Source organism: Rosa rugosa, chromosome 4, assembly GCF_958449725.1.
Source record: "Rosa rugosa chromosome 4, drRosRugo1.1, whole genome shotgun sequence".
NCBI classification, from domain to species: domain Eukaryota; kingdom Viridiplantae; phylum Streptophyta; class Magnoliopsida; order Rosales; family Rosaceae; genus Rosa; species Rosa rugosa.
Genome location: NC_084823.1, coordinates 6717093 through 6733412, shown reverse-complemented (window position 1 = coordinate 6733412; position 16320 = coordinate 6717093). Strand labels below are relative to the sequence as shown.

The window sequence follows — 16320 nt, the reverse complement described above, 5'->3', positions numbered from 1 at the left end:
AGTTCGGCTTCTAAGTTAGCATATCCTTTACGTGCCATACGATGAGGGTACCGATTTTCCTTTCTTTTTTCTATTTGTGCATCACGCAGTTCCTACAAACCAAAGCATACTTAGGCACTACATTGCATTGAACTTATACAAACCACCGATAAAATGAAACCAACATATGAACTAAGTTTCCAACAGCTAACAAACCTGGAATTTTGCTGAAATCCTGTCAGCGACAAAGATATCCCAATCAGCCTTCTTAACACATCGATAATCATCCGGTGGATTTTCAAGCAATTCAGGGGTATCCATATAAGGGATAATGTACTTGTTGGTCAATTTGCTTTTAAATTCCCTCCATTTATTTGCAGCAGAGGTAATCACCAGCTTCTTACATTCTTTAGGGATCACATATGCATCCTACGTATAAGAAAAAGAAGATTAGTTTACATCGGAAACAAGTGTGACTGAAAGTGATAAGGATTGCAATGTGTTGTAAGATTTAGTTTAAATACCATAATAGATTCCCAGATTTTCTGTTTTTCCTCAGGGTCCACCTCTCTCCAATCACCAGTGACAATCGAGATCTTTGTACGTGCTAAGACCCCAATGTAAGACTGCATTTCTTTTGCAGCCTTACCATAAGGTTCCCCCTTATCATTAATCTGTATGGTTAGCTTTCTCCCTCTGATGAGTCGCCTTGTAATGCGATTCATTGTCACCATCCCTCGCCTTAGCAGCTTCAAACCACCAGTTGCATTAGGATCTTCGATATCATCACCAACCTCTATCTTATTAGACTTAGAACTATTTCCAGACTTGGTCTTTGATACAGATTTCTCTGATACAGCCTTTGTCTTCTTCTTCGGGGATCTAGTCTTCTTCTTAGTTTGGACAACCTTCTTCTTCGGGGACACCTCCTTCTTCTTAGCAGACACAACCCTCTTCTTTGGAGACAAAGCTTTAGGTGTGGTTGACGGCCCTGCATCCTTAGAGCTAGTTCTTTTCATTTGCACAGCTTTCATCCTCAAAGCTATCGCTTTAGCTGCTGCTGCTCTATTAGATGGCACCATGATCTAAAACACAAAAGCACATAATCTGTTAGCCACATGATAGGCAACATGACATATATAGGATGCATCACTTACAATTAAAATGACATAATAGTGAAAATCAAACACTTAGGTAATCAAGTAACAACTTGAATCAGCATATATTCCATCAACTAACAAATTAAAGTACAACAGCTCAAAGCTACAAATGGAAATGCAGCCTATACTAATATGCATACATAAGCATCAAAATCCTAAACACCATGCTACTCCCATCAGACACGGGGCAAACTTTAATTGTCAACCCATATTCCTTCATCACCATCTCGCATATGAATGCTAGGTTGATGACCAACTACATCATCAAAGGTTTCAACTGATGGCATTGTCGGAATAAATGCTAGTTGGTCCACTTCAGGGTCTTCGCATTCATCATTAGCCCCTTTGTAGTCTTTATCCGGGCACCTCACCACTACTGACCATTCAGCATCGAGGGGGTCTTCAATATAAAAAACTTGTTTCACATGCGTAGCTAAGACAAACGGATCATTTAAATGGCCTATCCTATTCAGTTTCACCAAAGTAAACCCAAGATCGTCTACTTTGACGCCCCTAGAACTCTCTACCCAATCGCATTTAAACAATGGTACCCTAAATTTGTAATAGTCAACCTCCCATATTGTTTTAATTACACCGTAGAAGTCCATATCATCAGTTCTGGGCTTTCGATCCTTTGCACTTGCAACTTGCATTGCATCGGCAAGTAAAAAAACACCACTGTTCTGAACTGATCTGACATTGTCCCGGGATTTGGTGTTGAAATCAACTCCACTGACATGGTATCCACTAAAGGTTGGCACTTCATGCCTTGGGCCGCTAGCCATCCACCTCATTGTTTCTGAAACATCATTGTCGGGAATACTCATTGCATTTGCAACCTGCTAATTGAATTATACATTAATAAAGTGCAATCATCAAATAATTAAACTCAAAACATTCAAAATCAACATATGAATAAGCATAACCCATATGAACTTACCCTTTCCTTTAACCAATCTCCAAATGTCGCATTCTGTTTTTCCCTCAACCACCTCTTGTTTTTCATGAACTTAGGGAAAGTTAACTCCAACAATTCCATATGCTCCCTAAGTACAAGGAAAAGAAAACTGATCAACAATCTAACTCAAATGAATATATATTATAGGTATTGATATTACAAAGAAAAAACAATAGCATTGAAAGTAATACGTACTTGAAGTATGGAATGGCATCTTCAGTGTTCCGTAATACACACAGGTGTGCAAGTTGTAACTCCTTTGCAGAAACGATCACCATGGTTGCGCCTGATAAAGGCTTGCATCCATTACACAGTCCAGATAAGCTTTTTGATGGAATTCCCACAGTGGTATCATCTTCACGGAGCATACGTTCTGAGCAAAACTCTATAGCCTCTTCAACAATATAATTCTCAGCAATACACCCCTCAGGAAAATGGCGACTTCTCACAAACCCTTTGAACACTTTCATGTACCTCTCAAATGGGTACATCCATCGAAGAAACACCGGACCACATAACTCTACTTCTCTAACAAGATGAACTGTTAAATGAATCATTACATCGAAAAACGAAGGTGGGAAGAACTTTTCAAGCAAGCAAACTGTATCAATAAGGTCAGCTTGCATCTGTTGAAGTTTTGAAACATCTATCACCTTACTACAAATTGCCTTGAAGAATAGGCAGAACCGAATAATAGCATACCTAACTGGCTTTTCTAAAACTGATCTTAATGCCACAGGGAGAAGAATCTGCATAATAGTGTGGCAATCATGTGATTTAAGACCAACGAGTCTCAAATCTTCCATTGAAACCAGATTCCTTATGTTTGAGCAAAAGCGCACAGGAACCGTCATGTTGAAAAAGGAAGAGCATAATATTTTCTTCTCATCTAGCAGCAAGTTCCAACTCGCCAAAGGCAACTTTGCCCTTTTCGGACCAGGTGTAGGCTTCAAATCAGTTCTGATGCCCATATCAACCATGTCCAAACGAGAAGCAGCTCCATCCTTGGTCTTCCCGGGAATGTTCAATACGGTTCCAAGAATAGCATCGCAACAATTCTTCTCAATGTGCATCACATCGAGAATGTGTCTCACTGGAAGATGTTTCCAGTAATCAAGTTCAAAGAAAACCGATTTTTTTTTCCAGCAAGGTCTGTTTTTCGCTTCAACACCCTTGTGAGGGGGACAAGGTTTTTTTTTCCCAAATGGTATGTTCAGACCTTCAACTCTTGACAACATCTCCTCTCCACTTAATGGTGAAGGAGCGACATCTTCCTCTATGGTATTGTCAAAAGCTGCAGCCTGCCTTCGATATGGATGATGTCTTGGCAAAAATCTGCGATGTCTCATGAATGCCATTTTGTTACTATGCTTCAACCTGTATGGTCGGGTTTCATCAACACAAACTGGACAAGCATTGTATCCTTTGGTAATGCTGCCCGAGAGGTTCCCATATGCGGGAAAGTCGTTAATAGTCCAAAATAGGACTGCCTTCAGTTTGAAGGACTCTCCTCTAAGGGCATCATACACTTCAACCCCAACCCACAGTAGTTTCAAATCATCTATCAAAGGCTGCAAATAAACGTCAATATCATTTCCCGGCTGTTTGGGTCCAGATATTAACAATGTTAACATCATGTGCTTCCTCTTCATGCATAGCCAAGGAGGAAGGTTATATGTAACAAGAATAACAGGCCAGCAAGAGTATCGGCTACTTAATGAACTGTGGGGATTAAACCCATCTGAGGAAAGGGCTAGCCTAAGGTTCCTCGGTTCGCTACCAAATTCTGGCCACTTTGTGTCAACTAACTTCCAAGTCGGGGAATCTGCTGGATGCCTCATCATTCCATCTGTTTTCCTATCATTGGCATGCCAAGTCAAATCCTTAGCTGTCTTGGTCGATTGGAACATCCGTTTGAATCTCGGGATTGGTGGGAAGTACCACAAGACCTTCCCAGGCACCCCTTCCTTATTAGTATTATCTCTACCCAGTTTCCAACGTGATTCACCACAGGTTGGACAACTTGTTGCTTCTGCATGCTGCCCTCTATAAAGGATGCAATCATTTGGACAAGCATGAATCCTTTCATAGCCCATGCCCAATGCAGCAAGTGTTTTCTTAGCCTCATATACAGACCCAGGTACCTCATTCCCTTCAGGCAGCAACATGCCAATCATGATTAGCATGTCAGAATAACAAGAGTCTGTCATTCCGTGTTTTGCCTTCAAATTGAACGTTTGTATCAAACCATTTAACTTTGTAGTCTTAGTACAACCCGGATACAAAGGCTTATCTCCATCCTCTACAAACCTAAGAAACTCATTCGAGTCACTCGAAATCTCATCATCTTCATCCCCTATCCCAAAATCAGCACCCATATCTACTGTTTCGGATTCACCTAATATATCGGCATTCATGGCAGAAGGTTCTCCATGCCATTTCCATTGCTTATATCTAACATCAATACCATTAAAGTATATATGGTCCTTGATCACTCCAACAGAAAATTCATCATTGTTACAACACTTCAAACAAGGACAGCATATTTTTGATATGTCGCGTGCATTTGCTAAAGCGAACTTAAGAAAGTCTTCAAGTCCTATCTTAAACTTCAATGATCTTCTATCAGCATGCATCCATGATTTATCCATCTTATATATAAACACATTATACAATTAGGAACTATATTATCACCTAGGATTAGAAAGCTTAAAAACGTACATATCACTATTAAACAACTTCACCACACACACACACACACACACATATATATATATATACACACACAGAGATACATGAAGCAACATTAATTCATAAACATACAGCAGAGCTTAATTAACATTCGAATGTAGCTACTCCATGACAAACATGAGCATCAATATAACAGAAAATTCCAATAACTCGTGAACCTAACTCTAGGAGAAAATAGTTCATTCCATGAAAAAAATTCAATTCTATAACACAAAATGAAACATTGTAACCAGAACTATAAAATTCCAAAAATTCATGTGCTTCTAGAACAGAAAGTTCACAAAAATAAAATGAAGAACGAACTATGTGATGATTATAAATGCTTACCTCAATTTGTTTAAGTCAGAGCTAAGCCAATCATCCGCTTCCAATGCTTGCCTAATGAGCCTAACTCCAAGCTTTCACTACATAGCACCCACAGCAAAAAAAAAAAAAAAAAAAAAAAAAAAACATGATCAGCAGTATGTAGTATAGAACAAGTTCAGATTGCACAAATAGAACACGACAAAAAATGATGGATGTAACAGAATAGCTTAAGGGAAAGATATATTTCTATTTCGATATGCGTATGAAAGGGAGAGCCAACTAGAAAGTGCTGAAAGTGCTTTTTTTATCAGAAAACAGAATGCTGAAGCATGCAAGTCTGCAAAATGATTTAAGTGCAAACCAAATGAAATGAAGCTCAACAATAACTGATGAAAGTGTATTTCATGAAATAACTTGAAAGGCAGTTCATCTATGTACTTTTACAATATGACTGCTTCATGAATTTGAATCAAATCCATTGTTCATGGTATTCAAGTAAAATTAGTTTGCACTCTGTCAATACTAAAACTTAAAAATCATAATCTCACATAAATGAAAAACACTCAAGTCTCACCAAGAAAGATAAAATGTCGTGCTATAATCTTCAAGTTATACTGATTCATTCACTTCACCAATTAAAACTAAATTGGGTGAACCATGCATGCAGAAGGATGTTACGACAGAAAAGTAAACAAAAACTAACGATCAATTCCAGTTATTCAATAAAAGGTTCACTTACATTGGCTGCTTCACCCCAGATCAAACAGTACATGGAAACAAACAGTAGCTTTTTCTCCTTCCTAACTGACTGCAAACTGCACAAAATTGATTGATTCCATTAGTCACTAACTCACTATCATCAATCACCATCATTTAATAAACAAGAAAATATCAATTTATCATCGGAAGAGTGAAGTAAGAAAGGATATATATGAAATCAGATCTAGAAGTCCATACTTGCTCCAAATTGGCTGAATGCACAAGTAGTTACACCACTTTATATAGTTGTCTAGGGACTTTAAAAATATATTTTGCACCGCAGCCTCATCCAATATCTGCGCAATACAAGGACACAAGTCACAATTTGTGATAAATAAATTAAATCTTACAACAACTCTTCAATAACACATGGCACTGTAATGAAATAACTAGAAACCTCATGAAGAGGTCCAATAAGTTCTTATGGAGACTGTTGAAGTAAAATAAGATGTGTACTTTTGTTTAACCACCTTTAACGATATGAATATCATATTAAGATAGAAATTTCATTTTATGTAAACCCCCACTGAGGCCAGCACGTCAAAGACAAACTTGTCCACAAAATTTCTTGTCTTTTCCAAATTATAAAGTGCAGTATTATCATGTCATGTGTCTGAAATACATGAAGAGCTTCTTATAGATATCACTTTCGCATAGGTACCAGACGAGTAGGTAGATATAATTCATTATATTCAAGTTTAAATGATGTATATGCCATTAAAATCATGGATAGCTAGCATCAAAAATAAGATTTACAAAAGATCCCCACCCCATCCTTTACTTCCAATAACACTAAACTCAAGACAAAACATATATTCATTGGCAACACAACAATGCCGCCCCATCATGTACTTCTCAGTTAACTATCTCAATTAGCATGGAATATTGATGAGAGACTTACAGGTTCAGTTTCTTCAGGAATGCGAGGACGAGTTCAAGGTCAGCAGAGCCTCGGGGCTGTCGGAGGAGGAAGTCGAGAAGCGCCGGGCGGTGTACGGATGGAACGAACTGGAGAAGCACGAGGATTAGTCGATCCTGAAGCTCTTGATGGATCAGCTCAGCGACACGCTCGTCCGGGTTCTATTGTTCGCGGCGGTTCTCTCCTTCGTTCTCACATGGTACCGATCTGTTGGTCGTCTGGGATCGGAGATCGCTCTGATCTGGGTTGGTCGTCTGAGATCGGAGATCGCTCTGATCTGGGTTGTTCGTCTGAGATCGGGGATCGTTCTGATCTGGGTTGGTCGTCTGAGATCGGAGATCGCTCTGATCTGTTGGTCGTCTGGGATCGGAGATCGCTCTGATCTGTTGACGATTTGGGGTCTAGCTCTGATCTGGGTTCGCTCCAATCTGTTGCTCAATTGGGTTCTAGGTCGACTGCTGGAGAAGAAGGGTTCTAGGTCGACTGCTCGAGGAGAAGAAAAGAGGCGTCTATTTTTTTAACTAAGTGTTATTAGAGAACTCGGGGTATCTAGCGCTAGGTCATTTAGTTCAGCCAGTTTTTTTTAACCAAGTTTTAGTTCAGCCAAAAATGTTTTTTTGTCCAGACAAGGAGAAATAATTTCTCCCTTTACTCAGACAACAGAATCTGTTGTCTGAATTTTCTAAATTATAACAAACTTGAAAAAGTTGAATTGGTGTTGATTTTGATACCATTTAGACGACATAAATAGTTAAATCTGTTGTCTGAAGACGTTCAAAAAAATCAGACAACAAAAAAAACGTCTTCTGTCGTCTGAGTGGTATGGTCTGAAGCATTTTTTGGCATAGTGTTTACTCCCATCCTGTTTCTTTGCTCAAGTTTGAAGCCAGGCAACCTTTTTCCATATACGCTCACACCAAGAGGAGAGATGCGCATTTGCTCAAGTTTGCATATTTCTCATTTATGAGGGTATCTTACCTTCAAGTGAGTTATAACTTAATTTAGGTGGGAGATTTGAATTAACTTCCCCAACTGAAATAAAATTTCCTGGCTGAACTATTTGTTTCTCAATGAAGTAGTTTAATTTCGACATGTCACCTGTAAAGCTTGGAATTGACAGGTCAATATGTTCAAGATTAGTGAATGATGCATATGCATATGCAAATGCTAATCTGACTCCAAGATACATTTGGAAGCTGACATCGCATAGATAAACGGAAATCACTACAAGATACATTTTTTTTAAGATTAAATTCAGTTTACCCTCTGAACTTTGGGCCTAAAATCAGACTGGTCCTTAAACTTTTTTTTTAATCAGACGGGTCCCTGTACCCTCAAACGACATCACCCGAGTCCAAATTTTGAATTTGCTTCCAAATGTGACGTCACTATAGCCGTTGGAGCCGACAAGGGGGCCCACATTTCAGATTTTTAAATCCATAAGGAGGGCAGAATGGACATTTCCAATTTAATATAATTTCTATTTTTTTTTTCTCAAAATTCTCTCTCTCTCTCTCTCTCTCTCTCTCTCTCCCTCTCCCCGACCACGCTAGAAACCCCTTCTCTATATCGGCGGCGTGATCTAGACGCTGCGTTTCACCTTCATCTTCTTCCTCTTGAATCTCAGACCGCCCTTCTTCTTTTTTCACTGAACTGTCCATCTTCCTCGTCAATTTACATATAGTTAACTCAAATTCCATTTCAACTCCATAACTCAAAACACTATTACACTCACAATTGCTCATCATTCGAACCCGTTCAATTGTTGTTTTCCAACTCAATTTCTCCATTTCTATCCCAAATAATCTGTGACTCCAATACAAAATTAATATAATCAACAACAATGACTTCACGAACAACAGTTCAAACCAATTTACTCTGTTCTGGGATTGTTACTTGATCGGAAATGGAAACAAGAGCCATGAATACGCAGTAGCCACAAAACCCAAAACTCCAATTCTCCAAATTCAACCAAAACTTGAATTCAGTTATACCCAACAATAAGAATCACGATCTCATATTCATATATATACTCGGAAATAGACCAACAAATATCAACAAACAATCTTGAACAGTGAAACCTGAAATGAACAGTAACCTCAAAATCTCAATTCTCAAAACATGAACTTGAAGTGAAATCCGGAGTAATAGACAGGTAGAGGTCGATAATTAAAAAAAAAATCATCCAATTCCCTTTCCTTCTTCTTCTTCTACTCCAGCCAATTCCCTCTCCTTCCGAACCCATCAACACCCAAACTTAAACCCAATTGCTATCAAATTCAAATCCAAAACCCAATTGCTATCAAATTCAAAACCAAAAACCAAACTCAAATCTAGTTGCATGCTATCAAATTCAAATCCACTGTCTTCATTCTCACCTTTGATGGCCATGAGCAGAGAGGGAGAGAATGGAAGAGAGAGAAGGCGAGGAGAGAGAGAGGGAGCCGAAGAAGAAGAAGCGGGCCCTGGTGGCCCAGGTCTCCGACGCCGTGACCTGGCTCAGGAAGTTGGTGATGATGTTCAACGCGGGTCGGATAGGTGAGAGCTCTGGTGCAGACGGTGTCCTACAGGTCGGCGGTGAGGCACGTGGACCGGATGAGGTCGAAGGCCAGCTTCTTGCAGACGGCGGGGGAGGTGACCATCTCTGTGAAGGCGGACTTGGCGAGGACAGAGATGTCGCGGTCTGAGATTTGAGAGGAAGGAGGTGAAGATTGAATAGATTGAAGGGGGAGAAATTACAGTGCTGAAGCTAGAGCTGTTCGAGGATGACATTGATGGCGCCATCGTGGGAAGGAGGTGAAGGTGAAACGCGTAATCCAGTCGCCGATATAGAGAAGATGAGAGAGAGAGAGAGAGAGAGTAAAAATAAAAATTAGAAATTATATTAAATTGGAAATGTCCATTCTGCCCTCCTTTAGAGTTTAAAAATCTGAAGTGTGGGCCCCCTTGTTGGCTCCAACTCAGCAGTTGACGACATTTTTGGACCCGGATTCAAATTTTGGACTTAGGTGATGTTGTTTGAGAGTACAAGGACCAGTCTGATTAAAAAAAAAGTTTAAGGACCAGTCTGATTTTAGGCTCAAAGTTCAGGGGGGTAAACTTAATTTTTTCCTTTTTTTTTTGTTACATTAGAAGTTGTTAGTATTACGTACTCTTAAGATATTTGGGTCTAGAAACTTGAATTCTAATTCATAAATGTGTTGTCTTTGTGTGCATATAACAAGTAGGTATCTGTCTGAATTCTGAAGTACAAATATAGAATCAAACTGAGAGAAAATAAAAGATCAAGATTTAAGTGATTTTATGATATCTACTTACATCAAAAGGCATAATGAGTACAAGAACTCTGCAAAGCTACAGTTCCTGCATCCCAAAAACCAAAAACAATCACATCTTCTGAAAAAGCCAAAGAAAACTCTGTGTGAAAATCTCAGTCCACACAATTATACAAGGAAATCTTCGTTTTATTCATAGTTAGAAGGAAAAACAGTCTAAGTAGAAAGCACTATCATTAAACTATTAACCACAGCACACAAAATGACAGGAAACCTTCTAAAGGCCTGGACAGACAATCATTGGAAGAGGGCTCATAGATTCTCTGATTCTCAAGTAGTCTAAGCATTGAGAACAAGCAATTCACCACATGTTATCATACGTAATGGCTTGGACAAATGCAGACTTTGAGTTGAGAGGAGTTGAGAAACTTGTTTCATTGTTGGACGAGATTCTGGTCTGGCATTCAAGCATGCAAATGCTATCTTAAAATGAGAAAGCACTTCCCCTGCAACTTGATGTGAAGGAGGGGAAATGCGCTGGTCCAAAAACTCCATAATCGGCATTTGATGGGCAGGTGATGCAGATGATGATGACAGCGACGATGACTGTGATAATAAAGATGCGAAGATATCTTCTGGATGCCTTCCCATAATTATTTCCAATGTTAACACTCCAAAGCTATAGACATCACATTTCTCATTTACATCCATTGTATAAGCGAGCTCTGTGCAAAAAAAAAAAAAAAAAGCTCATTAAAAATTTAAAATGGAGTTATCAGTATTTAAAACAACGTCCGTTTTTTTTTTTTTTTTTTGGTTGGTCAAATTAAAACAACGTCCGTTAAACAAGACAATGCAGAAGAATTACTTTTTTCCAAATTACATGTTCAAAGTCTTTAATTGGTAGACATATTCAGTCACTACATAAAACAAAATATTTGGCAACTAAGTGGTGGAAACATGAATCCTTAGATATCTCTGTAAGGCATAAAAATAATCATTGGCCTAAAATAAAGGCATAAAGATTTTGAGTTAAAAGAGAACAGAGGAAAATATTACCTGGTGCCATATAACCATATGTGCCTGCAAGGGTAGTCCAATTAGCTGAGTCTGGGTTTAAGAACTTAGCAGTGCCAAAATCTGAAACATAGGCCTTGTATTCAGAATCCAGCAAAATATTTTTGCTCGATATGTCCCGATGTACAACTGGTGGCAAGCAATCATGGTGCATATAGCACAAAGCATTAGCAACATCTTTCACAATATTCACCCTTTTACTCCATCCCAATTCTTGAGCTTCATGATCACTGCTCAGCATTGCAGCCATGCTACCCCTTTCTAGATACTCATACACCAAAAATGAGTGTCGCTTGTGTGAACAGAAACCATAAAGCTTCACAATGTTTCGGTGTCGCATCTCAGTGAGTGCCTTGATTTCATTCAAGAATTCCTTCTGAAAATTATTGTCATCACTGCATAGCGGATGGAGTTTCTTCACAGCAACTATATTGGAGGATGACAAATTTGCTCTGTATACACTCCCATGTCCTCCCTTTCCGATGCAGTATATGGAATCAAAATCTTGTGTTGCCCTTATGATTTCCTCATACATCTTCTTTCCATCATAACCTAATATGGAAAAAGAAATTTCTTCATGCGTGTTGGTTACTTCCCCATTCCGGTGCCTCTTCTTTCTTTTAATCACAAAGACAATTGCGAAGATAGCAGCAAGAAGTGCAAGTGCTGCTAGAAGAGAGAATGTGATTAGAAATTTCTGTTCCAGGTGCGTTCTAGAGCTTTGTCTATTGCAGAGTTGCAAAGCTCCACCCCCGCCACACAAGCCCTTGTTCCCTTGCAATGCTTCCAGGGGAGCATCTTGAAATGCTTTGCTGTTGGGAAGTGGACCTTCCAAGTCATTGTCCGCAATGTCGACGGATGACAAGCTGTGCATGCCTTCAAAACTCGCTGGAATGAAACCAGAGAGATTATTGTGGGACAGATTCAGCTTCTCCAAACTGCCCATATTACTAATCTCTGAAGGTATATTACCAGTAAGTGAGTTATGACTTAAATCTAGTTTGGAAACATGATTTAACATCCCCAAACGAGATGGAATTCCTTCTCCAAACTTGTTGTTGCTCAAATTCAAGTGGTTTAATTTGAGGAAGTCACCTACAAAGCTTGGAATCGACTCATTGAATCTGTTTGTGGACAGATCAAGATATTCCAGATTAGCCAATGATCCAAATTCGGAAGGTATAGGACCAGAAAGTTGATTTTCATTCAACCTCAACTTCACCAAAGAAGTCAACCTCCCAATTTCCTTTGGAATAGTCCCATCCAAACAGTTAGAAGAAAGATCGAGTACATGAATTTGGGTTGCATTGCCAATCTCAGGTGGTATGCTACCAGTAAGGTTGTTCCCCGCAATTAGTAGGGTTCTCAACTGTGGGCATTGTCCCCAGTTGTGTGATACTTCACCATAGAAGTTATTCTTGCTCAAATCTATATGATCAAGTTTCCGATAAACATTGAAGTCTTGGGATATATTGCCTTCCAATTGGTTTCCATCAAGACGGAGTCTGATTAAGCTCGTACAATTTTTCAAGCTTTTGGGGATTGGACCAATCAAATAGTTATTGGTTACAGAAAAATTTTTGAGTGATCCACCTTGGCAAAGGTTTTCGGGTAAGTAACCAACAAACTGATTATCACCCAGTTGTAGTACACTCAAGTTTTTGAGAATTCCTATTTCTTGAGGGATTGAGCCAAAGAGTTGGTTGCCCATGAGGTTTAAGATTTTCAAGTTGCTCAAGTCCCCAAATGAAGTTGGAATTGAACCACCAAGTTGATTGAAGTTTAATTCGAAGTTCACAAGGGATTTCAAGTAGCCTAACTCTTTGGGAATAGTGCCAGAAAGCTTATTTGAAGATAGATGGAGAGTGGTAAGATTCCTCGCATCACCTAAGGATGTTGGGATTGAGCCATTTAGTTGATTATGGCTCAAGTCTAGCATCATAATAGAATTCAGGTTCCCTATCTCTTTAGGAATAGTACCAAAAAGCTTATTTCCAGAGAGATCGAGAAAGGTAAGATTTGTCAGATCACCAAATGATCTTGGAATTGAACCATGGAGTTGATGACCAGACAAATCTAGGTATTCCAGAGATTTCAAGTGCCCTATCTCTCTAGGGATAGTTCCTGAAAGCTTATTTATAGGGTTAAGGTCGTCTCTCATATTACCATTGAGCTGATTCAGTGCCAAGGATAGTTTCACATTCCCTTTCTCTTTAGGATTAAAACCAATAAGTTTATCTGTAGACCAATACAGAAAAGTGTTACTAGATAAGCTTAATCTCTCTAGAGACTTCAAATTTCCTATTTCTGAGGGGATAGAACCAGAAAATTGATTGTTGGACAAGAACAATATGGTTAGCCCTCTTAAGTTTCCAACACTTGGTGGTATTGGACCTGTTAAATGGTTGTCACTCAACACCAGCACCTGAAGGGATTTCAGATTCCCTATCTCACTGGGAATGAGGCCAGAAAGATGATTATTGAACAAGTGCAATATGATTAGCCCTCTTAAATTTCCTACACTTGGAGGTATTGAACCTGTTAAATAGTTCTCATTCAACGACAGCATCTGTAGGGATTTCAGATTCCCTATCTCACTGGGAATGAGGCCAGACAGTTGATTCAATTGCAAGAACAGTATAACTAAGTTCTTCAAGTTTCCAAACCTTGGAGGGATGGGACCTATCAAATGGTTGTCATACATGACCAGGTGGATCAAAGTAGATAGATTTCCTATTTCTGGAGGAATGGCACCAGAAAGCTGATTTCGATGGAGATACAAGTAGGTCATGTTGGTGAAATTACCCAGAGAAGCCGGAATAGACCCTTCTAGATTGTTGATGCCCAGACCAAGCTGGTAAAGAGACTTGAGTTGGCCTATTTCTTTAGGAATTGAACCATTTAACTGATTTGCATCTAGGCGCAGGCTTTCAAGATTTGATAAAAGGCCAATTTCTGGTGGGATTGTCTCACTGATCAGATTATAAGATAGATTAAGATGGATGAGTTTGGAGACGGAACTGATCAGATGTGGGATGGGACCGGTCAAATGGTTGTCATCCATGTACAGTAGAACTAGATTAGATAGGTTGCCCATTTCTGGAGGAATGGCACCAGAAAGCTGATTTTGAGAGAGATACAAGTGGGTCATGTTGGTCAAATTACCGAGAGAAGCTGGAACAGACCCTTCTAGATTGTTGATGCTCAGATCAAGTTCGTAAAGAGACTTGAGTTGACCTATTTCTTTGGGAATTGAGCCATTTAATTTATTTTCATTGAGGTGCAGGACTTCAAGATTTGATAGAAGACTAAGTTCTGGTGGGATTGTCCCACTCAGATGATTAGAAGAAAGATCAAGATAGATGAGTTTGGAGAGGGAACTGATCTGAGGTGGAATGGTATCAAAGAGTTCATTCATGCTGAGTTCAACATATTCAAGATGAGGGAAAGAGGAGAATGAAAATTCATGCAGCGTACCTTGTATACCAAAACTGGTAAGGTTTATCCTATTCACCCTTCCATCTCTGTTGCATGAAATACCAATCCAAATATTGCATGGGGTGGATGCATTGATGGCTTCACCAGGAAGGTAAGCCCACGAGGTGAGATTATTATACTCTGTTTGAATCTGAATGCTGTCTTTCCATCTGAGAAGAGCTTCTGCTTCAGTTGAATTAGCAGAAGCAAAAGCGAGGTTTGGTAATTTTAAAACCAGCTGAACATGCAAGATAAGGCAAGCTAGAAAGTATACTTTATAATCATAAGTTGAAGGTCTCATGGCTTCTTCTTTTTTTGTGTGCACAAGCTAGGTTACAGATCAGGGCCTTATTTATAATGCCATTTGCAAGTTTTTTCCTTGCACATTCTGCTTACAGGAGGTCACTAGTTCAGACCTTGCTTCTTTCCTACATGACTAGTAGCGTGTTATGCAATGCAATTGTTTTTCCAAAGTCCAGACTCGACTTTTGGACCTGCAATTAATTCTCTTTCCAAGTTTAGTACTTTGGAGTATGCGGAAGACTTAAACACGTGATTCTTTCCCATTTCTTTTGCCGGAAATAAATCGAACGTCACATCTTATGAGGTATATGGTCATCCTTGACATACGGGGATCTTTACAAGGTAATTTCAGATCAGTTAAGGCTAAAAAGGCATCCCATTAATTAATTAATGACAATGTAATTATATCAAGTTGCAGAACGATACCTTTGTTGATGATGATCAAAACAATTCCTACTATCAAATCGTCATTTAATTTTGGATTTCAGCTCCACAAAGTTTTTAGTACAAATTTGGGCGTTGTGACGGTGTCGATAATGAACTACTTTTCTCAGTTCCATGACTTATTCAATTCTAGAACTTCTATGAATTGTACGAGCCAAGGGTCAATTTCTAATTTTGTGTCCAAATACATGAATTAAGGTCTGAAATGAATGATGTGCTAAGTGAGCCCGTATGGTGACCAAAAGCCCCAAACTTGAAATCTCCCAAAACTTTTACCCAAATTGAAATTCAAATACACAAATTGTAGAGCTCATATCTCATTTTTCATCGTTGGTAATTAGAGTCGCCGGAATATGCAGAAAACCAGCCGGAAACACCAAAACCTTTCTATTATTCGTTTTGCTGTTGTGGAAGCTTGGTCAGGCAACCAGAGTCCATAGTTAGATTCGAGCTGTCGAGGTGGTATAGACTCTACAGGCTTGACTACCGAATGCTAGAGTTCACCATCGGTTCATTATCGCGAGCAAAGAGATAGGTTGAGAGCTGTACATTATTCTGACCCAGACCAAGCGCTGTGGAATTGACAGTTACGAAACAGTTACTACCCAAAACAACTAAAATTAAAAGCACAATTTTAAGTTATTTTTTATATTATTTCGCAATTGTTGTAAAACTATGGTAAACGAATTTGAGAGAGAGAGAGAGAGTATAGACGTAGAGAATAGAATGTGTGTATTATTCATCTCACCATGAGGAGCCTTATATAGGACTACATGGTGTACACAAAAGGGTAATGCTTAATTACAATCCAATCACTCCTACAATTACAACCTATCAATCACCAATCTATAGGGATAGGCACCTATTACTCAACATCTATTTACATGATTATCCACAAATATTTACAACACT

The 16320-nt window shown here is 39.0% G+C and overlaps 3 protein-coding genes across 3 annotated transcripts in view; all 3 read right to left on the bottom strand.

Moving 5' to 3' along the window:
- The window catches only part of LOC133744238 (uncharacterized), a 4536-nt gene extending 2570 nt beyond the window's left edge, over nt 1–1966 (bottom strand). Inside the window, exons 1-4 of the mRNA XM_062172376.1 lie at nt 1346–1966; nt 504–1064; nt 196–408; nt 9–92 (exon numbers count right to left, since the gene is read on the bottom strand). Coding sequence (XP_062028360.1) covers nt 9–92; nt 196–408; nt 504–1064; nt 1346–1966 — 1479 coding nt within the window. The remainder of the gene's footprint in view (nt 1–8; nt 93–195; nt 409–503; nt 1065–1345) is intronic.
- A 608-nt stretch (nt 1967–2574) lies between these two features.
- Nucleotides 2575–4748, bottom strand: LOC133744237 (uncharacterized). The gene is made up of 2 exons (XM_062172375.1): nt 2700–4748; nt 2575–2625 (listed from the first exon to the last, which is right to left on the bottom strand). Exons 1-2 carry the CDS (start codon nt 4746–4748, stop codon nt 2575–2577), a joined length of 2100 nt encoding a protein of 699 aa, XP_062028359.1.
- A 5604-nt stretch (nt 4749–10352) lies between these two features.
- LOC133744235 (probable leucine-rich repeat receptor-like protein kinase At1g35710) lies at nt 10353–14962 on the bottom strand. Its single transcript, XM_062172374.1, has 2 exons — nt 11167–14962; nt 10353–10832 (listed from the first exon to the last, which is right to left on the bottom strand). The coding sequence occupies exons 1-2, from the start codon at nt 14960–14962 to the stop codon at nt 10447–10449; spliced, it is 4182 nt and encodes a 1393-aa protein (XP_062028358.1). The 3' UTR covers nt 10353–10446.
- Nucleotides 14963–16320: the final 1358 nt, after the last annotated feature.